The 23,994-nt window shown below is 39.6% G+C and overlaps 1 protein-coding gene across 1 annotated transcript in view; it reads right to left on the bottom strand.

The window, feature by feature from the left end:
* Positions 1–6,990: 6,990 nt before the first annotated feature.
* The window catches only part of parp8 (poly (ADP-ribose) polymerase family, member 8), a 361,099-nt gene continuing 344,095 nt past the window's right edge, over positions 6,991–23,994 (bottom strand). Inside the window, exons 24-26 of the mRNA XM_043688244.1 lie at positions 22,961–23,030; positions 19,231–19,315; positions 6,991–15,169 (exon numbers count right to left, since the gene is read on the bottom strand). Of these exons, the coding sequence (XP_043544179.1) occupies positions 15,067–15,169; positions 19,231–19,315; positions 22,961–23,030 (258 nt within the window). The 3' untranslated portion in view covers positions 6,991–15,066. The remainder of the gene's footprint in view (positions 15,170–19,230; positions 19,316–22,960; positions 23,031–23,994) is intronic.

Genomic DNA, 23,994 nt, shown 5'->3' with positions numbered 1-23,994 from the left:
TTGCAGCAATTTCAAATTCCTCTCTGCGATTTTAACTGTTCCTATATTCAACCAGAGTATTTACCGTGATGTATTCATTCCCAATTTGAAAATTGCATCTGCTTGCATATTTTGAAATTATGTCTGTGGCAGTGTTAAATGCAGTAAAAATAATGGTGCCAATCCCATATTTAATATAAATTTTCATGCTTTAAAATAAATTTCCATTAGCCAATCTTGCATTTTATATTGAATTTTTGTGTATTTTAGTATTGAAATTCAGGATCTATGCAATGCACATAAAAATACTTTTTCTTCAACAATTAATCTTTAGGGTTTTGAAAGAAACTTTGAAAGCACCATTTTCATATTTGTTTAGGTATCATTCAGTGAAGTTAATACACCAATGTATTCAACTCTAGTCTGCTTTTTCAGCTAAAATCAATCCATCAGCCATTGTAAATTATGAAAAGGCTTGTATGGATGAGTTAATTACAAAACATTTGATGTGTATGAGAGTTTGTTTTATAGCTCAACTGGAATCATTGTTATTAATAGCAGCTGTCATAAGTTTCATTTGAAGAAATGGATAAGAATTTATACTGATGCTAAAATGAAAAAAAAAGCCTTCAAAATTACAAAGAACTGAAATAGCCCTGCTTTTTAAAGTCAAAAATAGAAACAATATAATTTATGTTTGGCCGTGTCTGTTGACACCTGCAACTGTGCATGTATACAAATCCAGAAACACGGATGCATATGATTACAGATCTAATACATTATCATGTATGTGATCAAGTTTAGAAAATAAATATTCCAGAGTACACAACATTTCAAAAAGTCAAATAAGAATGGAAAGGATGTCTGCACAGAATAATGTATAAACCTAATGATGATACAGTATCAACACAATGTATGAATAGAAACTTGAAACAATAGTTCCCCTCAAGTTGAATTGATCAGTTTAAAATTGCTCCATGCAGCGCTGCAGAGTTCCCTCGCCTTTCGTCTGTTCAAGTTCACCTGGACCACCTTGAACACCTCCCTCCCCTTTCTGGACCTCTCCATCTCTATTTCAGGCAACCGACTCAACATGGACATCTACTTCAAACCCACCAACCCCCTGAGCAACTTGGACTACATCTTCTCCCACACTGCCTCCTGTAAAAATGCTATCCCTTATTCCCAATTCCTCTGCCGCATCTGCTCCCAAGAGAATCAGTTCCACTCCAGAACATCCCAGATAAACTTCAAGTTTCCTCCTGTACACCCAACTTCCCCTTCCACATAGTCAAAAATGCTGTCCAGTGCATCTCCTCCACTTGCTGCACCTCCGCCCTTGAACCCCATTCCTCCAACTGCAACAAGGATACAGCCCCTGGTCCTCACCTTCCGCCCCACCAATCTCTGGATACAATCCTCTGCCATTTCCGCCACCTACAGTCAGACCCTAATAACAGAGAAATATTTCCCTCCCCACCCCTTTTTGCATTCTGCAGAGACTGTTCCCTCTGCAACACCCTTGCTATGTCAACCCCGCCCTCCCCCCACCACCACCGCCACCACCATCATCATCAACCCACTCTCCACTCCCGGTACCTCCCTAGCCACTACAAGAGGTGTAAAATCTGTGTCCATACCTATGCCCTCACCTACATCCAAGGCTCCAAATGATGCTTCTTCAACCAGTAGCGACTTTCCTGCATGTCCAAATCCCTCATCTACTGTGTCTGTTGCTCTTGATGTGGCCTCCTCTATGTTGGGGACACAGGACACCAGCTTGCAGAACATTTCAGAAAACATCTCTGGGACACATGCACCAAACAATCCCACTGCGCTGTGGCCGACCACTTCAACTCCCCTCCCACTCTGTCAAGGACATGCAAGTCCCGGGCCGCCTCCACCACCAAATCTTAGCCACCCAATGACTGGAGGAAGTACGCCTGATCTTCCGCCTTGCGACTCTCCAAACACATGGAATCGATGTCGATTTCACCAGTTTCCTTATCTTCCCTCCCCCTACCTTACCTCTGATTCATCCCTTCAACTTGGCACTACTCTCTAGAACATACCTGTCCATCTTCCTTCCCAGATGGGTTTTCCCAACCATCGACAATGGTTTCATGATCGCCATTAGCCTCTTAATTCCAGGTTTATTTTATGTAAGTTTTGCAATTTTTTTGAAATTATGCCCTGTCCTCCCAAGTCAATTCATTAATGTATTTTGGGTGGCACGGTGGCTCAGTGTCAGGGACCTGAGTTCGATTCCAGCCTCTAGCAACTGTAGAGTTTGCACATTCTCCTCTTGTCTGCGTGAGTTTCCTCCTGTAGTCCATACATGTGCAGGTTAGATGGATTGGCCATGCTTAATAGCCGATAATGTCCAGGGATGTGCAGGCTAGGTGAATTAGCCATGTGTAATGCAGGGTTGCAGATGTAGGGTACTGGGATGGGTCTGGGTGGGATGCTCTTTGGTGGGTCAGGTATGGGCTCAATGGGCCAAATGCCCTGATTCCCCATTGAAGGGATTCTATATATATCAAGGAAAGTAGTGGTCTTAATACTGACCACTGGGGGTACTCTCTATATTTATGAAGACAGTTCTGTATATCTTATCCTGAACCTGAAATATAAATTCTATTTATTTCCATGAATACTGTCAAACCTGCAGAATTTCTACAGCACTTTTTAATTTTCATTTCATATTTCCAGCATCCACATTATTTTGCTTTTATCATGGTTCGATGCAACTTTCTCCTGTTTAAAGAGCAATCTTTTTTTTGAATATAAAGTGGCTATTCACGTTTTAAGGCTGTTGTAAGCGACTACTTTCATAAGCCTAAAATTGGTTATAGTGCTGAATTCAAATATTTTCCTTTCATTTACTTTATTTATTATTTATAAAAGGTAAATTTCTCTGGCTAATTAGCTGCTTTAGAATTTCCAGTGTGGTCAATTTGAGCTGAAATGCTAGTTTGGCTTGTGTTAAATGCCATTTTGGTTAAGGAGTTGAAACTAGTGCTAGAAGAGAGAGCGAGAGTGTAAGGTTGCTGATTGTTGTTAAAAATGCTGGTTAATCCTCATGAAGACTGAATGGTATTTTGCAGGTCAACAATTGAACTAATAGTCACTGCTAACACACCAGTTGATCATTGCTATAAATTTTGAGCATTCATTAAAAAGTGTAGCAGATTTTAATGTTCATTTGCTGCTGGAGGTTTAAAAACAACTTCACAAACAAGTTTGACAACTTTCTTGGAAAGTTTGCCAAGACTCAGCCAACACTATTAACATTTGTTACAATATCTTTGAGGATTTCAGCTTTAAATAAAGTTGTGTTGTCATGCTGTACTTCACAAGGAGAAAATGTATATAATTATGACAGAGATGGATAGAATGGATTATAAGAGCCTTTTTCCTAGGCTGGAAATGTCAATTACTATGGGATATGATTTTAGGGTAAATGGGGGAATGTTTAAAGGAAATTTGAGAAGGAAGTATTTTATCCAGAGGGTGGAATGTGTTGTTGGAAGAGGTGATGGAGGAGGATGCAATAGCAACGTTTAAGAGTTATCTTGATAGATACATGAATGGGCAGGGAATAGAGGGATGAATATTGTTTAGAGTCAAAAGATTTTTGTTTAGAAAGGCAGCTTGTCAGCGCAGTCTTGGCTGTACTGTTCTTTGTTCTAATAGGCATGCTTGATCATAAGTATTTTGCTCAAAGTTCCCCTTGATCTACTGGAGGAGAGCATGAAGCCATATAAAATAGCATAGTCGCTGCATGCAAGAGTGAGAGATACACAGACAGAAAGGTGGGGTCATTGGCTTAATGGGTTTGCAATAGCCTTCCTCCTCAGGGCTCCCTCTAACAATGCCTCCAGCCATGTCTGAGAATCTAGGTTTCCATTCCCTTGGTCCCTGAGGCACCCTGAGATGTATTGCTTTGTCAGCCAGCCCACTCCGTATCCACAGTGAGAATGGAATACCATCAACTGATCCATGAAAATTAAGTTTGATCAGGGGTGGGATTCTCTACTGTGTTGAACACTTCCTGGCCAATTCCAATCATGGCAATCATTAATTAGTCTCAAAATTGTATTCTAAACCCAGATTTGGATAAAGGCAGGAGTGCTTTAGCAAGGCCCAATGCAAAAGTTTGGTCTTCCAAGACTTTGGCCTGTCGTTTATTCACACTTGCAAGATCCTTTCAGACATTCACACCCAGTGACTCACCAGAGCATTAACATGCAGCTTTCAAGCCACTGGAACTTCCCCAACAGTCCCCACAATGGATTTTTCTTTGTAATTTGTGTAAAACTAAAATATTGTAATTTTACAAGATTTTTGATTCTGACATAGATTTATTGCAATTCTTTGAGTTAAAACTCATATTTCCAAAATATGTTGTTAAAATATGATTTTCTGCATAGTTTGGACTAGCTAAATAAATATATGACTTGATTGGTAGCACTTATTGGATGCAACTCAACATTTCCAACTGCACAACTGGAACCACACAGACACAGAAAAATCACCAGAAAGATTTCTCTTTTTAATTAAGCATTTACATCAATGATTGATCAAAACAGTTTGTAAACCAGCAAACAAAACTCCAAATAAAGAGAAATTAAACAGCGACAGGAGTTGAAGTTTCTAATTAAAAGCCATGTGAACCAAGTACAGAAAATATTTGGCCTCTGTATTTTTGGCAATATTTACATCATGTACATTGATGTTGTTGTTGACAGTATCTTATATTTCTAAGGCACTGAAAGCTAAGGTACTGAATTACAATTACATCTGTTATGACAGCTGCTCTGCATTTTGTATCAGATTTGAAAGGAAAGCGTGAAAGGAACAAAATACCTGGAATTGAATGCAGTAGTGGTGAAATTGATCTTCAACGGCAGTACAGAATAAGTAATAGCAAAAAAAAGGTTGTTTTATATCCTGCAAGGTTTTCTTTCACAGTCAATTTCACCCTCTGATTCTTATTCAAATGGAAGCGAAAGCATTGAGTTTTACATTTGTGTGCACTTTGTTTAAATACTGTGTAATTCACGATATGAACTTACAATTTTGAGATAAAATAGGGGTAAATTGGTCTTTGGCATAGCACACAGCAGGTGACAAGGAATCAACACTGTCTGATTTAAAATAGTGTGGGGTAAATAGACTGCCAACTGACTCGCACCAGACTTGCACTACTGACAAAGACCAACTTGAATTCCAAAGACAACTAATGATAGAAATCTCAAAGGATAGGATAGATTAGAATTTTGGATGTATTTCTAATTTTATGATGACAAAACTCACAAAATAATAACTTATCTCCACCTTTCAGATGTTGACCTACTATTAGACAGTTTATCTAAACCTCGAACATACTTTCTGCATTTAAAATATCGATAGATATTAAAGGGATTCAGGAAATTGACAGTATTTTACCTTTTGGTTACAGTGGTTAGCTCAATAATTTTGGTGTCCTCATACTTCCCAGCATGCAATAATTATCATTAATACCCTCTCAAAGTCATTAAGAAAGCAAGACTGCAATGTCTTAACATTTACATTTGAAATCAAAACTTTCATTTGCAAGATTCTGTTGTTTCTCTGATTATCTCCATTTGGAACATATCAAGGGTATAACAAAATGCATAAACTTGATGTGTAATACAATTGAGGGCTAGTTCAAAACCTGAACAAAGATGAACCCAACTTTAGTCGGCTTCATACATGGAATTCAAAATATCAATTCACTTGCAGGATCTTGTTCTAAACACCTATTCTTTATCTTGTTATTCACATGGCAGCTTTTAGTCTGGTTTTCTAATTGAACGACATTGATTGAATAATTCATTGGTAAGTGCAAGGTTTATTTTCTTCAAATTTATGAAAAAAGATAGCTCAGTTAAATCATAGGAACAGTAAAAGTAACAGGCCATTCAGCCCTAAGTAGTTGAGGTAAAATCTGACTTGGACAGTTAGAGTCATAGAGATGTACAACAAGGAAACAGACTCTTTGGTCTCACTTGTCCATGCTGACCAGATATCCTTAATTAATGTAGTCTCATTTGCCAGCATTTGGCCCATCTCCCTCAATCCTTCCCATTCATATACCAATCCAGATTATTTTAAATGTTGTAATTGTACCAGCCTGCACCATTTCTTCTGGCAGCTCATTCCAGACATACACCATCCTCTGCTTGAAAAAGTTGCCCTTTTACATTTATCCCTCTCAGCCTAAAGCTATGCCCTCTAGTTTTCGACTCTCCCACCCCGAGTCTCTCTACCCTATCCATGTCCCTCATAATTTCATAAACCTCTATCAGGTCACCCTCAGCCTCCGACACACTAGGAAAATAGTTCCAGTCTTATTCAACCTCTCCCTATAGCTCAAACCCCCCAAACAAGGCAACATCTTTGTAAATCTTTCCTGAACACATTCAAGTTTCACAACAGCCTTCCAATAGCAGGGAGACCAGAATTGCATGTGGTATTTCAAAAGTGGCCTAATCAGTATCCTGTATAGCCACATGACCTCCCAACGCCTATACCTCAATACTCTGATCTTGCTCCTCGGATGCTGCCTGACCTGTGCCTTTCCAGCACCACTATAATCTAGACTCTGGTTTCCAGCTTCTGCAGTCCTTGTTTTTAACACCACTCTGACCAATAATGGCAAGCATACCAAACGCCGCCTTCACTATCCTATCTACCTGTGACTCCACTTTCAAGGAACCATGAACCTGCCCTCCAAGGTCTCTTTGCTCAGCAATACTCCTCACCAGTAAGTGTATAAAACCCTGATTTGTCCTTCCAAAATGCAGCACCTCAATTTTTTCTAAATTGAATTCAATCTGCCACTCCTTAGCCCTTTGGCCTATCTGATCAAGATCTCCATTGTAGTCTAAGGTAACCTTTGCTGTTGACTACACCTCCAATTTTGGTGTCATCTACAAACTTACTAACCATACCTACTATGTTCAAATCCAAATCATGTATATAAATGTCGAAAAGCAGTGGACCCAGCACCAATCCTTGTGGCACAATGCTGGTCACAGGCCTCCAGTCTGAAAAGCTACCTTCCACCACCAACCTTGGTCTTTGACCTTCGAGCCAGCTCTGTATCCAAATAGTTAGTTCTCCTGATATTCCTAGCTAAGCTGTCTACCACAAGGACCATTGTCAGATGCCTCACTGAAGTCCATATAGATCAAGTGCACTGCTCTGCCCTCATCAAGTTGTGCAAAACCAAGTTTTTGAGATTTATCAGGCCTTTTATACCCTGCCTGACACCACAAATAGAAAAGAAAATTGAGCAGAGTGTGAAAACAGACTGTCAATTTGTTTTCACTAATTTTGCATTACTGCAAAAATCTAATGTCATCCCAGAGCTTTTAATTTAATTACAATCACTTAAAGTTACAGAAAGGCACACAAGCAATTGTGTTTTTTCCCCCAAAATATCAGCTGATTACCATTTCATGAAAAACGAAAAGAAATTCTTGCAGCAACATTGGGACAAAAACAAAGGTTCAGATTGTCAGCTGAGACAGGATGTACAATCTTGACACACTAGCATCCCGAACCAAACATCCCTATAAAACAATGCTAATAATGCTCCAGTGTGATAGCAGACCCGCAGGAGCTCAAATGCGCACAAGAAAGCACAACCGAGTGATAGAATTATAAACTTATCAATCAGATAATTTGACGTGTACATCACTATATCCAAATTATTTTGAAAAAATATATAATTTCTCAGCAGCTTTACCACAAAATATACTGCATTGCTCATGCAACATTTTGATCAGATCATTTCTCACAACATCTAGCAATGGATCACTCTATTTACTTGTGTGCCAAGCATACATCCTTAACCTCTTACATTGCAGTTAAACTGTACAGTCAATTTGTTAACTGTAGTGAACTAAGTGCAACAAGCAAAAATAGAGTATTACAAAATGATGCAAATTGCACTCTTTCAGGGTAGAGGTAGCTTACTGTATACCTCATTACTTGGGTGGATAGAGCACCACTTCTCTTGGTTATTTCTTCTTGATAGGAGGATACAAGCTACTTTTTTTTTTCATTTTCCACCAGAAGAAAATTATTTCACTTTAGCTTGGCCAATGGGCATCCACATCATTATAGACACATGTCAGGTGCCCCGGAGCATGAGTAAATTGTGACTAGTGCAGCCCTCTGTGTGGAGATGGAAGCAATGGTTGCAGCATGTCATTTGTGGTAAACTATAGAAAGCACTCTGAGAAGAAATGCATCCAGACCAAATGCAGTCTACACCATCTGCTCTAAAAGGTAAATTGCTTCATCTTCACATACAACGTTCAAGAGTTATATCAAAGACCATCTTTTGAACTGAAGAACTGGAACATAATATGTGGAAATCAAATCAAATTGATAAATAAATTATCCTTTCTCCCCTGATGTAGACATAAAATCATAACCTAAAACTTAAACTATTTCTTAGACATGTTCAGTGACTAGCAAAGGTTTCTGCTATTCACTGCAAAGACCTTTTGTTTAATCAGCATTAGTCAATTTTTTTTTTTAAAAATCACACTTTTAAATAATGATGTGAAACACATGGAGATATTCCAAAATAATGAGGCACTTTGTAAGAAATATATGGTTATATGGCATGGTAAATTTGATATATGGTAGCCCAATTCAATCTTGCAAGACCTTGTTTTAAGCCATGATTGTCAACTCTGTGTTAAGATTCACCTGATGTGGCTCAGGAGTCTCAATCCAAAATGATAATCTCTGCCCCTTTTTTTGCACCAGGAAGACAGTGAACTGAGGAACTACTAATTTCTGTTTTTCATGGGATGACTTCTCATCCAACTCAGCTTGTCATTTTTTCCAAACAGTCAGCCTCCAGAGGCCACTGGCATCAGCAACTGTGTGCAAGTTGTTAATGTCAATAAGTATCTTTATGGTAAAGGTGGCCCAGAAGGTGGCCAATTTATGTACAAAGGACAGAGGGCCATCATGCATACAGTGAACATAGCCATGCCAGCACAAATATGGTTGGCTCAGTACTGAGTGTACACAGATTGAATTAGACACTGCAGGACCTCCGAGTTGGTCACCTTTCTCTGTCAAGAGATTACACCTTAGTGATGATGGAAACTGTTTAACCTTTTCTCCTGCCTAGCATGTGTTGTCCAGACTTCCCTGCAGTAGTGGAGTGTGCTGAGGACACAGTTTGGTGTTCTCAGCCAGGATGCTCGAATTCCAAGCACTCTTATTCGGGAACAGCAGCTGCAGCTTTTGTAATGGATTCTACCATCACTGCTGGTGACTGTGGAGCCAAGGTATACCAAAAACTGCCAGCATTATATTGTTGATGCTTAAAGATGGTGGCATACCAACATCCTTGACTATCTAATTTATTTTCCTCATGCTGATGGTCAAACCAAACTATTACACGCATGAGGGGACCTATCCATTTGTCACTGTGTGTTCCTCAGTAGGGAATCTTAGTGCAGCATTGTCCTAGTGTACCTTTGTCTTGGATTTCAGGCAAGCAAGTTTGAAGAATTTTTCATCTGTGCTAATATACAAGGAGACACCCAGTAAATGACCCAAAGACATATGATAGCAGCAAAGAAAATCACAGGACAAAGTTCGTCATTACCAGAACACAATCCTGTTTGACCTGCACTGTGAATTTCAACTGGTCTGCTGTTGTCCTAGCAAAGCTGACAGTACCCATCATGTTGTTATGGAAAGGGATCACAATGAGTGGTTCCCACTGGGCAGGAAATAGTCTCCAACACCTCAGATAGCCTTTGCTCACATGTTCAAATGCTCTGGTGAGATTGATGAGATTGTCTTTGTTCATGACTTTTTTCTCATAGCTGCTGGACTGAGAAGGTTATGTCATTGGGGATCTTTCAGCTCTGAAACAACAGTGAGACTCGGGATAGACATGGGTGGTGCTGGAAAAGCACAGCAGGTCAGGCAGCATCCGAGGAGCAGGAAAGTCTATGTTTCGGGCAAAAGCCCTTCATCAGGAATTCTAAACTCTGGTTTCCAGCATCTGCAATCCTTACTTTTGCCTCGGGATAGACATGTTCAGCTAGATCTGAAGTGACAGAATAATCAAATATTTTTTCTATGGTGCTCAGCAGGGAGATATCTCAATGGCTATTGTAATCATTGAAGCTAAATGTGTACAGGATTGCAATCTACATTGTACAGATGCCTGGGAGCAGCCTGCTCCCTGAAGCAGACACAAAGATTGTGCCGGTTTCAAACTCCTCCATTTAGGTTCTGATCTCCAGCTTTGCTATAGGTGTTCTATGGTGTCAGGAGTCTCCTTGGAGACAATGTTCTCTCTAAAGTACAACTCAAGATAGTGTTTCACCCATCTCTCCAACAGTTTATTGCCATCAATGATTACCTCGCTGTCTTTCATCCCAGTAGATCTGTTTTCATTACTGATCAACTAGTCCCCATTTTGATCCTTTCCTAATAGCGTGTGTCAAAGGCCTCTGGATACCCTGGCAGAGTTGCAACCAGTAGAGACTGGAACACGGTCTCCCATCTCCATGGACATTACTTCATTTAGCTCTTACCAAATTCAAAGTTTCGTCATTTCAGTCTCTCTTGTAACTAATGAGAATGTGTCACTTAGCTTCAAGGTCAGGTTTCATCACAGTGATATTAGCTTCAAACAAGTCAGCATTCTTCCACTCTTCTCCTGTTGACAGTGCAGTACTATACATGTTTCATCTTGAAATTTGTTCAACTTCACTTCTGCACTTTGTGGAAATGCCGAAGAGGAAGGAGAAATACAGAATTTGTATTTATATACCTCCATATTATAATTAAAGGAGATTTCAAAGTATTTCATAACCAGGGAATAACTTTTGAAATGCAAGAAGATGTTATGTAGGTAAACGCGGCAGCCAATTTGGGAACAGTAAGATCCCACTCATTGACCTAGGAATAGAAGACCTGGATCAGGGAAAAAAAATCACTGCTCTTCTCTGGAGCACAATGAAACATCTTTTACATCCACCTGGACCACAAGATCAGGTAGATGGAGCCCTAATGTATTATTTCTCCTGATAGACAGTAGCTCCAAGTATGGAGCACTCTTTCAGTGTGTATTCAAAGGCTAGGCTTATAAAAACAACAATTAGCTATGCAAAAAGGCATTCTACATTCCAAAAACACATTTCACAACACACCACAATAATAATTAATACACTGAAACACTGCCAAATGTATTGGAGTTCCTGTCACTCTTGCAAACATCTACCACAGCCATTTGCACATGGGGTGAAATTTAATGCTCCTGTGTGTGAATTCAGAGAAATACACAGGCACTTGAGTTATTTGATTTGGGGGGGAGAATGGTGCAGTGTGGATATCCTATTCTCATAACTCCCAGTCTGAGGCAAGAAGACTTGCAGGCTGTCATTTCACTCAGTGTGCAACTGAAGTGGAAATTAATGCGGAATTCAGGCCCTCTTCTTGCCAGCAGACTCCACATTTTTCCATCAAGAAAACCATGTCAGTTTGCCTGCAGACTGGTTGGTGGATTCTAGAAGGGATCTATTCTTTTTAGAGAGACACTCGGTGCCCAATTGAAGAACCTGGCATTCAGAAGGGGTTACCAGCTCTGAGTATCCTCCAGTCTTCTACTACCACCATACTCCCACCCTCACCAGTGACTTGAACCCCATCATCACTATTGCACCCCATTACCTTTCTCTATGGATTTCTGGTGAAGGCCCAAGTGGATGACTGGCAGCAGCCAATTAGACGTTTCTGGTAACTGAGAACTGCCTGCCTCTGGCTAGTAGCTCTTGGGGGTAGAGTCAAGAGCCCTGGTGACAGAATTCCAGCTGACAATTAGGAATTATATTCTCTTGGTGCTTTTGGAGATAAGGTTGGCAATGATGCTGCCGGATTTGATGGTCTATAAAAAGGGCACCTGACTTGCATACCTTTCACATTTATGAAAAAGGCTTTTCTAGCGTGTCAGTACGGAAACACCATTGGGTGGTGTTCAAAATATTGATGGAAAGAAATGGCTATTGCACCTTCTTTTATCTCAAATGGCTCAGGTAGCACATCTTACTGTCAATTTTACTTTACATCAATGAGGAGAATTGTTTTAACTTACTTAATTAGCAATAAAGGATCCTTTAATAAAAACACAATTTTACTTAGCGTGAACAAAATAAATATGCTATTCAAAGCAAACTGTTCACTTTATCATGATTGTAATTGGAATGGAACTGTAGGCAACTCCTCACAGTACAATATACTGGAACCAAAGCTTAGTCAGATATTATGAAAGATCTAAGTGCCACCTGCTGCATGATACAGAATAAAAATATTATGGATAAAATTCCACTTTGGCAGGGGCACAGACTAGGCATTAACTTCACCCTGTTTGATTTTCATTTCCATTGATTTTGATTCATTACCATCTATTTTGTGCCTCCACTGAAATTAGATTCCACCTCTAATTAATCCAAAACAAAATCATTAAGAGTTATTAACTGCTGGAGTTCCAATATAAATATATATATCCCAAGTTATTTGTCAGGGTAATTTTAAATGTGCAGTACTGATTGCCTGAATAGTTAACCCCAGTTCCTCACCGAGGACCTATGAACTGCACTGTGAAGATCCAGAGAGTGCTGGACTGGTGAATTGATAACGTACAAGAAACAATATAAACAAAATCCAAAAGTGGACGAAAGAAGTGACATATCCTAAAATGCAGAACATAAATATAATTTTAAACATATTTTAAACCATGATTAAGAACAGTAAACTTCTGTTATGATTTTTTTAACCAAATGACAATGACTAGAGATCCCATCAAACCTTATTCATTTTGACAAAAAGGTCTAAGTTGACAATATATGCTGAAGCCATTGGTATCAGTTTTGAAGTTTACATTGCATACCTTTCTTGTTACATATAGGTGTTTATAATAGACATCCTCAAACTTTGAAAAATGTAGCAACAAAGACTGTTTTAAAAATGACATAAATATTAAGACAATCCAATGGACAATGCTAATGTAAGATGTATTCAAAGGATGGTATTTTGTATTTTAAACAATCTCAAGTCTATAGAAAGTTTGATTTGTAAACTTTTTCCATACCTGATTTTTTTTACTGTCTTAAGCTGAAGCAGGTACCACCAATATGAAGGGAGACAGCAAAGAGAAATGGAACAGGGCAAACATTCTGAACAGTGCTATTTCTCAGACTTTGAAATTGAAGTTTCAAAGTAAATGTTGTTTTTGAATGTATTTGATAAAGAAGGGTGGAATATGCATTGTTTTGTGCTTGTATCTATATTGAGTCTGTAACTTTGAACAACTTTAACGAAAAATATAAATATTGCAATGCTCTCTCCATGCCATCACTTCCCTATCTGCACTATTATAACACAAACAACACAGACTGTATAACTCTCTCCAGTGTAAATCCCTCTACAAATCAACATGTGACATACATTAATACATATAAACAAAATACTTTCTTAATTTCTTTTCACAAGGTTTGAATAAAGCCATGGTTAGCATGGTTTTATCTTACTTACATGACAGATTGAAGAGGGTATTGTACTACAAATATAATACCCAACATTACAACAAAATGTTACTTGCAAAATTAAACTTTTCAAATTAGAAGCCAATTATTATGTCATGTGATGATGACATCATCAATTTGATGTCATTTGGCCACATCCACATGCTTTACTTTAAGATCAGACAATACTGCACAAAGTAGTTATGAAAAATGTTGTTTCTCCTTTTTGTTTGTACATAATAACCATCAAAACCCAGTAAATCTCACCCAGAAATTTATCAGTAGGGAATTCAACACTGCTAGAATTTTAAAGGTTTAAGAGCAATGCATTGATTCCATTCAGGAGATAGAAGTGAGAGGGTACTGTCTGTAAAGAACTTTTGTTTCGCAACAACAAATGATAAAACAGTTCAACAGTACTATAACTTTTTTTCTCTCTTTAGCGATAGCATTGAAGACCAATCCTTATTTTCAACATAAATGAGCCTCTTTTATGGAAACATAAAGTGTTATATTTTTGGACCAGTCAAGATATCAAAATGAATATCTTCTATTGTTTCAATGTGCTAAAGTTTTGCACGATAGCTCTATTTTAAAAAATGTACATTTTGGCATACCATTTCTCAATGTGCTGACATTTTATTACCTTTACTTTCTTTTAAAAGGAATTTATAGAGGTAGCCAGCACCAATGCTAATCACCACCAGGAGTTTAAAAAAGGGTCTTTTTCATATAAAAGGTGGCCTCTCTATGGCACGTTAGAAAGGGGTTGGCTCCACTTAGGCCTGCAATCAAAGCACCCCAGGCAGTTTTTTGAAATAATTTATTTTTGCCATTGTAATATAATATTTTTCAAAACAGATATCATCATGGTTTGACTGGCACAGCCAGGGTGTTATAACACACACTGACTTTTTAAAATACAGGTTCCTGTCCCTGAAGAGACAGGATTATATCATCATTCCTAAAACTTAGAGAATTTTATGAATAAAGAAACAAAAAGCTTGACAAATGTGGAAAGAAAATGGCTCCTTGAATCAGATGATGCCTAAGGAAATTTACTTTCTTCCTCAAGTATTCCCCACAAGCCCCATTGTATATCATTTATTTCAGATACTACACAGTTCTACATTTTGTCAGGACCCACAGTTTGACCAAGCACAGGAGCACAACCTGGCTGCAACTGCATTCAACCTCACGCTCAATGCTCCATCAGTGCCAAAGTTGAATAAAATTTGGGTCAATCTTTTCAGGAAAATTTAAAATAATAAAATCACCATCTGATAAAACCTATACCCCAGACTTGGAATTACTTACTAACATGTTGTTGGGTTCAGGTAAGAAATCTGAAAATTAAAGTGCGTTATTCAAAATCTCATTTTTGTGCATTTGAAATCAGATTGTTAATATTTTAGTTCAAAACTGCACTGCAGCTTAAACGCCAGAAAAGGTATTCTGATCCAGTCAGTGACGATGCGTGATTCTTTTAACCTGTTGCTGTCTGATTTCCAATGACCCGAAGAATTTCTTTATGTATGCTTGGTTCTTGTGTGTTCGTACTGATATCGCCCACTTGGCCATCTTCATAACTGTAACAAAAAGAAAACAATGGCTTTTGGGGGGTTTTGTGGAGTTTAAGCTTTTAGCTTTGAGAATGCTAAAGTCAACAATACACATTTATTTTTTTTCAATTGGAGCTGTTATGATTGGAAATGGACAGCTTATAAAAGAAGGTTGCAACACGTGTGACACAATGATAACAATTCAGATGGGTTCATGTGCAGATATTTGGTTATCATAGAAACAAGCAACCACAACTTTTTTTTAAAGTCACATAAGCTTGGTTCCTTCTTTTTTGAACTGACCAAGTGGATAAAAATCAGACAGGGTAATCCACTTCCAAATGCCCACCTCAAAAACATGCCAGTGCAATTATTTTCCATCCAAGCTACCTCAGAGTACAACGGGATCTTGATCAGATGGGCCAATGGGCTGAGAAGTGGCAGATGGAGTTTAATTTAGATAAATGTGAGGAGCTGCATTTTGGGAAAGCAAATGTTAGCAGGACTTATACACCTTATGGTAAGGTCCTGAGGACTGTTGCAGAACAAAGAGACCTTGGAATGCAGGTTCATAGCTCCTTGAAAGTGGAGTCGCAGGCAGATAGGATAGTGAAGAAGGCGCTTGGCATGCTTTCATTTATTGGTCAGAGTATTGAGAACAGGAGTTGGGAGGTCATGTTGCGGCTGTACAAGACATTGGTTAGGCCACTGTTGGAATACTGCGTGCAATTCTGGTCTCCTTCCTATTGGAAAGATGTTGTGAAACTTGAAAGGGTTCAGAAAAGATTTACAAGGATGTTGCCAGGGTTGGAGAATTTGAGCTATAGGGAGAGATTGAATAGGCTAGGACTGTTTTCCATGGAGCGTCAGAGGCTGGGAGGTGACCTTATAGAGGTTTATAAAATCATGAGGGGCATAGATAGGATTAATAGACAAAGTCTTTTCCCTGGGGTGGGGGAGTCTAGAACTAGAGGGCACAGGTTTAGGGTGAGAGGGGAAAGATATAAAAGAGACCTAAGGAGAAACTTTTTCACGCAGAGGGTGATACATGTATGGAATGAGCTGTTAGAGGAAGTGGTGGAGGCTGGTACAATTGCAACATTTAAAAGGCATCTGAATGGGTACATGAATAGGAAGGGTTTGGAGGGATGTGAGCCAGGTGCTGGCAGGTGGGACTAGATTGGATTGGGATATCTGGTCAGCATGGAGGAGTGGACTGAAGGGTCTGTCTCCACGCTATGAATCTAGATGTGGATGCTGGAAACCTGAAACAAAAACAGAAATTGCTGAAAAATCTCAGCAGGTCTGGTAGCATCTGTGGTGAGAAATCAGAGTTAACTTTTCAGATCCAGTGACCGTTCTTCAGAACTGATGGTAGCGAGGAGAAGGGTTTTTTTAATACAGAAAATGGGGTGGGGGGAGGGAGGAGAGTAAAGAATAGGTGGAGATGGAGCTCAAAGAGAGAGAAAAACAGTTGGTCAGACAAAGGAGTGGTTTAAGACAAGTCTATTCTGAAGGCAGGTCATTGGATCTGAAAAGTTAACTCTTGATTTTTTTCCATAGGTAATGCCAGATCTGTTGAGATTTTCTAACAATCTCTGACTTTGTATAACTTATGAAAGGATAGCCTGCATGCATCCAAGAAGGGTGGTTAAAAATTAAAAACACTGATGACATGACTGATTCAGTGCAGAGTATGCTGAGGGATTGTGGTGCAATGACAACAGAAGAGGGATGGCGTCCCTGACTGTAATGTACCAGCAAGGATACAAAGGCAGGACCTGAAAAGTAGCAAACTCTTGAGTGCTCCTGCTTCCACATCTAGGAAGGTAGAGTAAATGAATGTGTGGCTAGAAATATAGCTCATGGGAAGATCTTTAGATTCATGGGACATCAAGACATTGATATTTGGGGCTGATTGGTTGAACGGAAAGCATATTGGGATCTAATTTCCTCACAGTTTGGTTTGCTTATTCTGTGATGGAAGATTTACACAATTTTGGTCGAGGGATGGGAACCAAAATATAAAATTAGAAAACAGAAACAAAAGATTGAGTCTTGTTGAAGTAACGGCAGCCTTTCTAGCGACATACATGATACCTGTGTCACATCATTTCAGGAAGCCCATTATGTCTTTGTATCATCAGGCGCTTAACAGGGCAGCAATGGGCCTTCTCTGGGTTCACTGAACCAGAGGGTAGAATGTGGCCTTTTGAGAGCTGCTGGTGAATCAGAGCTCCTCTGAACTCAGCAAGCACCTCTGGCAGGAAGCACTGCAGCTAGTGCTACACCCAATGAAGGCCTCAAATTGAGAAAGGAATCAGGTGGAGTGACAGCATCCTGTTAGTCAGAAGCGGGTACTGCACATGCTGGAGATTAAAGTCAAGATTAGAGTGGTGCTGGAAAAGCACAGCAGGTCAGGCAGCATCCGAGGAGCAGGAGAATCGACGTTTCGGGCAAAAGCCCTTCATCAGGAATGGGCCTTCCCTGAATGGATTCTGATGAAGGGCTTTTGCCCGAAACATCGACTCTCCTGCTCCTCAAATGCTGCCTGACCTGCTGTGCTTTTCCTGCAATACTCTAATTTTGATAGCATCCTGTTAGTGGTGAACACCACTCATGTTGTTGCTGCATGTGTGCAACAGTGTGACAGTGTGAAAACGTCTGTTTAAATTTTTGCGATACCATTAATCTGAAGTAGATCGGGTAGTTTTCAGGATCAGAAGTGATGGCCTTCGGCCTGTATATGAGTTTGTGTGATTTACAGTCAAAAATTATCTGATCATTGTTCCACAGGATAGTTTTACGCAATTTTAGCATCAAACGTACATGGTGAACAAATGGTGGTTTAAGTGGCTCAGTTCAATATTATAATGCATAGAAGTGTAAGAATTCTAATGCATTTCTTGAGCTGAGAAGCAAGGGTTAAGTATCACAAAGGTTGGAGCAACAGGTAAAGCTAGATGTTTCTCACTGTTACTATGCAGCAACAACATAATTTGTGTTCAACACTAATAGGATGCTACCATCAAGCTAAAATTATGTTCTATTTCATCACACAAATGATTAATAAGGGAAATGCCAATGTAATGCTGGATATATAGCTCACATCTCCCAAAGAGCAGCTCACATCTCCCAAAGAGCAGCTCACATCTCCCAAAGAGCAGATCACATCAAAGAACATACCAATTCAGCTGTCCTCAACAAACAAGACTGTATCCAACAAGCACATGCCTACATTTGCTGAATAATTCTTGAATGGGCAAATTATTACAAATTGTCTTGATGAGTGTCAGATGAAAGGTTTTGACAACATAGGTCCTCTTTTGATAATAGCTGAAAATGTGTTGCTGGAAAAGCGCAGCAGGTCAGGCAGCATCCAGGGAACAGGAGAATCGATGTTTCGGGCATAAGCCCTTTTCCAGCAATACATTTTCAGCTCTGATCTCCAGCATCTGCAGACCTCACTTTCTCCTCTTTTGATAATATTCAAGTTCCGTACAACGAAACAAGCATTTAGCTATTAGATTTGGTTTTTCAATGGCAACCAAACTCTGTCAAATAATTTGCAAAAGACCTAATCAGAGAGTGAAGGAAACACCAGTAATGGAAAGCTTTGGGAACTACAAGTCTAATGTTACGTGTTCCTTCCACACATGTAACATTTGACCATCTGCAGTGTTTCGTTTTTGGTTTCCCACATTTAACATCACCTGAAGTGAGAAATACCAATGCTATATCAGATATATCAAATTAAAGTATTATATTTAATGAAATGAGGCTATCACTAAAACAGCTAATTGTCAGCGAATAGCTGGATAAAGTACAATGGATACACGAAATCTGAAATAAAAATGGAAATTGCTGAAATTGTCATAGTTCAAGAACAATTGTGTAGAATATTCTATAAATGGAACACCTTAAAGATACAAAGGACTTGTGTAACTATCATTGGTGAATATGAAGCCAGGTCCCAAAGGCCAAACATGGCTATATTTTCCAAATCCAGCAAGTCAGAACACAAGCTTGCTATTTTCCATTTTTATTCTCATTACACCAATCAGGAACTGAAATCTAACAGCACTTACACAAAAAAGAATCTTGTGCAGACATGATCTGTTTGTGGAACTACCCAAATTTCTCCATGTTTGTGCAAATCTGGTGAAGTAATCACTGCAAAAAGAAATATTAATACAATTAATAACAAAAATGCAGCACTGTAAATTCACAATGATCTTTTTATGTCTTGATTATTTTCCTCATTTCTTTTCACTTCGATTCTGCCTCTTTTCCCTCATTTCTTGAAAATAGTTGTATGGATATCTTCATCTCTCATCCTTAGCTTGAGTGGCAACTTTTCAAATGCAGTATGACTGCATGGAGTGCAACTTTTCCATTTCTTTGCCCATTTCAGAGTTCTCACCTCTTTCAATGAGAAGGTGATGAAATGCAGATTTCCTCCTTTACCACACCATACTAGTCAATAGGCAAAGTTTTGCCTCCTGGACATATACTACAGTTTTTTTTTGTTACAATGTTTTTTTCATTAAATGAATTAATACACAGCTAATTAGAAACTCAGGGTCATTCTGAGGCCTGAATTGGCTAGGCGCCAGGAAGCTGTCCTCATTGAAAATGACTGAATGGTGCTTTCTCAGAAATGTTTCTGATGTTTCCATGGAAACATTTTTGACATAATATCCTTAAGAAATGTAATTCCATGATTTATTACCAGGCTTCTTCACTCCTATTCAATACTTCTGTGATGAAGTAGTACACAACAGCTGCTTCAAGTTATCCCCATTCATCTTTCTTCTTTGCCTGGAGAGGAGTGATGTCTTCCATGGGGTCAAATGTTACAATAGAAAGTGATAAGGGTGAATAAAGCCTCGACCGGTCTATGTAACAGACAATGTCTGGGAGAAGTTATGCTTTATGCATGCAAAGTGTGAGTACAGGTACAGGTAGTGGGACACCACCTGACAAAGATAAAGTGCTCCAAAAGCTTGTGATTTCAAATAAACCTGTTGGACTATAACCTAGTGTCATGCGACTTATGATATTTTCAGTGAGGACAGCTTGGGGTTGGAATAGCTGCCTACTGCTTCCTGGCTTGTCCCTACTTTGTGCCTGTAGTATGACCCTAAGTTTCCAGATCCCTATCATTTTATTTCTCCACTCTCTGACCATGGCCTGCTGCAGTGCTTCCTATGAAAATCAAGGCAAGCATGATGAACAACATTTCACCTTTCAATTCAGCACGCACAGATTTCCAAACTCACCTTGGACTACTAGATTCTTAGATCAGAAGCTCAGCTTCTGTCTTATTATATTTGTATTTTTCTTTCTCATTTTTGTCATGTTTTTGGCAATTGGTTTCTCTGTAGTGTTTCAGGTCTCATCTGGACACATCCTCTGTTCCTTCTCTGTACCCATTTTTGCCTTTTCTATCATGATATCTTTTTGTCATTTAATCTCTCCTGACCCCCAGCCTATCAGAAACCTTCCCTTTAGTTCATTATATCTCCTTCCCACTTGCATTGGTTGAAAATAATATTACATTTCTCTCCTTCTTTACTTCCAATGAGTCGCCATCTTGAACTGAGCAGCATTTAGTTTGAGACAAAGTGTGGAGGTACGTCAAATAGTGGAAGGGCTTCTGCGATTATATGGTTTTCTTGTGTGATTATAAGCTTCCCAGCTCAATCCATAGTTGAAACTTTATTGCTGGAACAGCACAGCAGGTCAGGCAGCATCCAGGGAACAGGAGATTCGACGTTTCGGGCACAGGCCCTTCTTCAGGCCTGTGCCCGAAACGTCGAATCTCCTGTTCCCTGGATGCTGCCTGACCTGCTGTGCTGTTCCAGCAATAAAGTTTCAACTTTGATCTCCAGCATCTGCAGACTCACTTTCTCCTCCAGCTCAATCCATATGCAAGCATGTGTAAAATGCCATATTTTATGGCAGGAAGTCCTAAAGCCTGCCAGGACCATCCGGGTCCTAACATTCAGTGCTGTATTTAAAAGCTAGCTGGACAGAATGTCCCTCTCTGGAAGCCAGGAGCATCACTGAACACCTGCTCATTGTCAGGGCCAATGGAAGCAATGTCAGAGACCAGGCAAAAAGTGGTGTTACATCTTAATAATGCCTTCCTGGAGATTCCGCTGAAGGCTGTCCAGGAGAGGTCAGAAGTTCTTTTCCCTATAGATGGCAATAAGAAGCCATCCTGACTGACTATAGAGCTCAGAGTCCATGGGCAGTTGAACAGAACCATTGCCACAAGGGCAGGCCTAATCAGTTGTTGTGTCCTGCCAGGGTAAGTATCACAATCTACTCAATGTTTCATGCTCTTTTGAGTGTGAGGTAATATTGTAGGTTGACCACTCCAGAGGGCTGTGTGCTACCCATCTCCATCACAAGTTCCACTGATAATCAATGTCTACTCCTCCTTTGCTGCTACTGTCACCAGAATAGTACTGTCTCTTATACATCTGTCAGGGTTCATACTACAAATCAAGGCACCATCAAGTCAGAGACAATCCATCATAAGTAGGAGAATATATCCATCTGAGAACTGTTCATCAAAGTTCTGAGATGGAGACACAGCCACAAAAGAATGACTGCTCAATGATTCTCACTTTTGAATTCGGCCCTATTGGCCTGTCCTGGTCAGGTTTCACTCCTTGCATTGAACCCATTTAACAACAACAAGTCATACTACATTCAACAGAGCCTTCTCTTAAGCTGATCAACATGGAGAAGCTCCACCCACAACATCAAATGTTTGAACAAATAAATGCTTTGCTTTGAAAGAGCCAAGTAACTGAGGAAATCTGGAGGAAGGAGTTTTCCCAGGCAGATACATGTCCCTACATATAGTTTTGTTTGTGAAGACACCTTTCCTATTTTTGGCTAACAAGATTGTACCCGTGAATGGTGTGTTAATCACCTTGGTATTGTGGTCAGTTCGCTCATTCTCCCTACAGCTCCCACTCTCATCCACACAGAGAACAAGAATCTCAAACCTGAGGCTGAGGCTCCTTCAGCACAACCACTTGGATCCCTCAATCTGCCTTGCTCACAGTCACAGCCTCCTGTCTCTGACTACTGACCGAATTTGATGTAGTTAATCTCAGGGGTGTGACAGCCTCCTCTTTCTCTTTCTCCTTCCATTTTCAGACAGAAGCTTTCACCTTAGCTGGATGTCTGACTGTTGATTTGGCTAGCCATTGACCCACTAGCACTGAGGGGCTGGGGGAGGGGACTGAGATTAATTGGCATGACCCAGCAAAAATCTTCATGGGCTGTGTCTGAAATATGCAGTGAAGAATTATGCTCTAGAACTGGACTGCTGGCCAGTTTCCTAACACTGGATTGAAAGTCTTGTCCCAAGTGTAGGAATGGGATGCAAGAAAATATCTTAATTGAGTAACTTGTGCTATATGAGATTCTTGACTGGCTTCTTCTGCTATTCTGTGAGATGAATGAGCAACAGGAAGAGACTGAGCTATCTGATTGAATTTTATAATGTGGCAAATGATGGACGACGTTAATTTAGACTCCTGGCGACAAAGTGATGAATGCTTTCACAATCAAGGGTTAGTTTAAAAATCCTCTTCCATCACTTTTATTCTTTCTGAAAAGGATCAAAATTGAATTAGCTGTCCATAATAGAAAATGTCATAATTAAGCCTGTATGTTCTGACATTAAATGAACTGTTTTTAGAATCTACAGCATTGTCAAATACACTTGGCAAATAATTCTGTTTCCTTTTCACATGCTATGGAAAGTAATGGAGTCACTAATGGAGGACTTACCTTCACATAAGGCTATACACTTTAGGTTACGACTTTGCAAAAACTGGGGTTGCTGTCCTTTTTTCTGTGACTGAAAAAAAAAACAAATTAATTCAATTTACGTGATTTCATTTCAACTCTTCATATGACAGCACTTTGAAATCTGAAATCTAAATTATCCACACATATAATGATTCAGTGATAATGAATGTTACAGGGAGAATCAAATCTGAATGATTGCCAACTTCACATTGTGCTGCAACCTGCACTCAAAATCAGAGAAACACATCAGGACTGCACTGAGGGAGCAAAAAAGCAAAGCCTCAGAGTATATTAGCTGGGAAGCGAGTGAGAAAAGAGTCTCAACAGTAGCTATGGATGGAGATGCCACTTAAGGGCAGTGTTGTGGGATTGGGGGCAGGGAAGATGATCTGACTACGTTGTACCAGGAGTACCAGTTGTACCTGGTGAGTGGAAAATATGTTATTACGCAGCTACATAGTTGCATTGAAGTTAGCAAAATAGTGTTTAGTGGGTTGGAATACATGTAGAAAGATATGGGTCTCCTATTCAGCTTATTTCTAAATTGTGGGGAGACAAGTCTGAAATAGTCCCAGATAGAGTTAGCAAAACCAGAGAGAAGAATCAAGCAACTGTGTGCAGTTCCGATCGCCTCTCTGTAAAAAGGATGTGATTGTACTGGAGGGAGTGCAGAGGAGAATCACCAAGATGTTGCCTAAGTTTGCGCACTTTAGCTATGAAGAGAGGCAGGTTAGTCTCAAGATTTTCTTTAGCACAGAGAAGGGAACCTGATTGAGGTGTATAAAATGTCGTGGAAGGATGTCGTGGAAATGTGGAACTTTTTCAAGGAACAGATACGACGTGTCCTTGATATGTATGTACCTGTCAGGCAGGAAAGAGATGGTCGTGTGAGGGAACCTTGGTTGACGAGGGAGGTTGAATGTCTTGTAAAGAGGAAGAAGGAGGCTTACATAAGGTTGAGGAAACAAGGTCCAGACAGAGCGTTGGAGGGAAACAGGATAGCCAGGAGGGAG

This window comes from Chiloscyllium plagiosum, chromosome 1, assembly GCF_004010195.1.
Source record: "Chiloscyllium plagiosum isolate BGI_BamShark_2017 chromosome 1, ASM401019v2, whole genome shotgun sequence".
In the NCBI taxonomy this organism is placed as follows: Eukaryota; Metazoa; Chordata; class Chondrichthyes; order Orectolobiformes; family Hemiscylliidae; genus Chiloscyllium; species Chiloscyllium plagiosum.
Note: the sequence above shows the minus strand (reverse complement) of the source record. Positions and strands in the feature narration are given on the sequence as shown.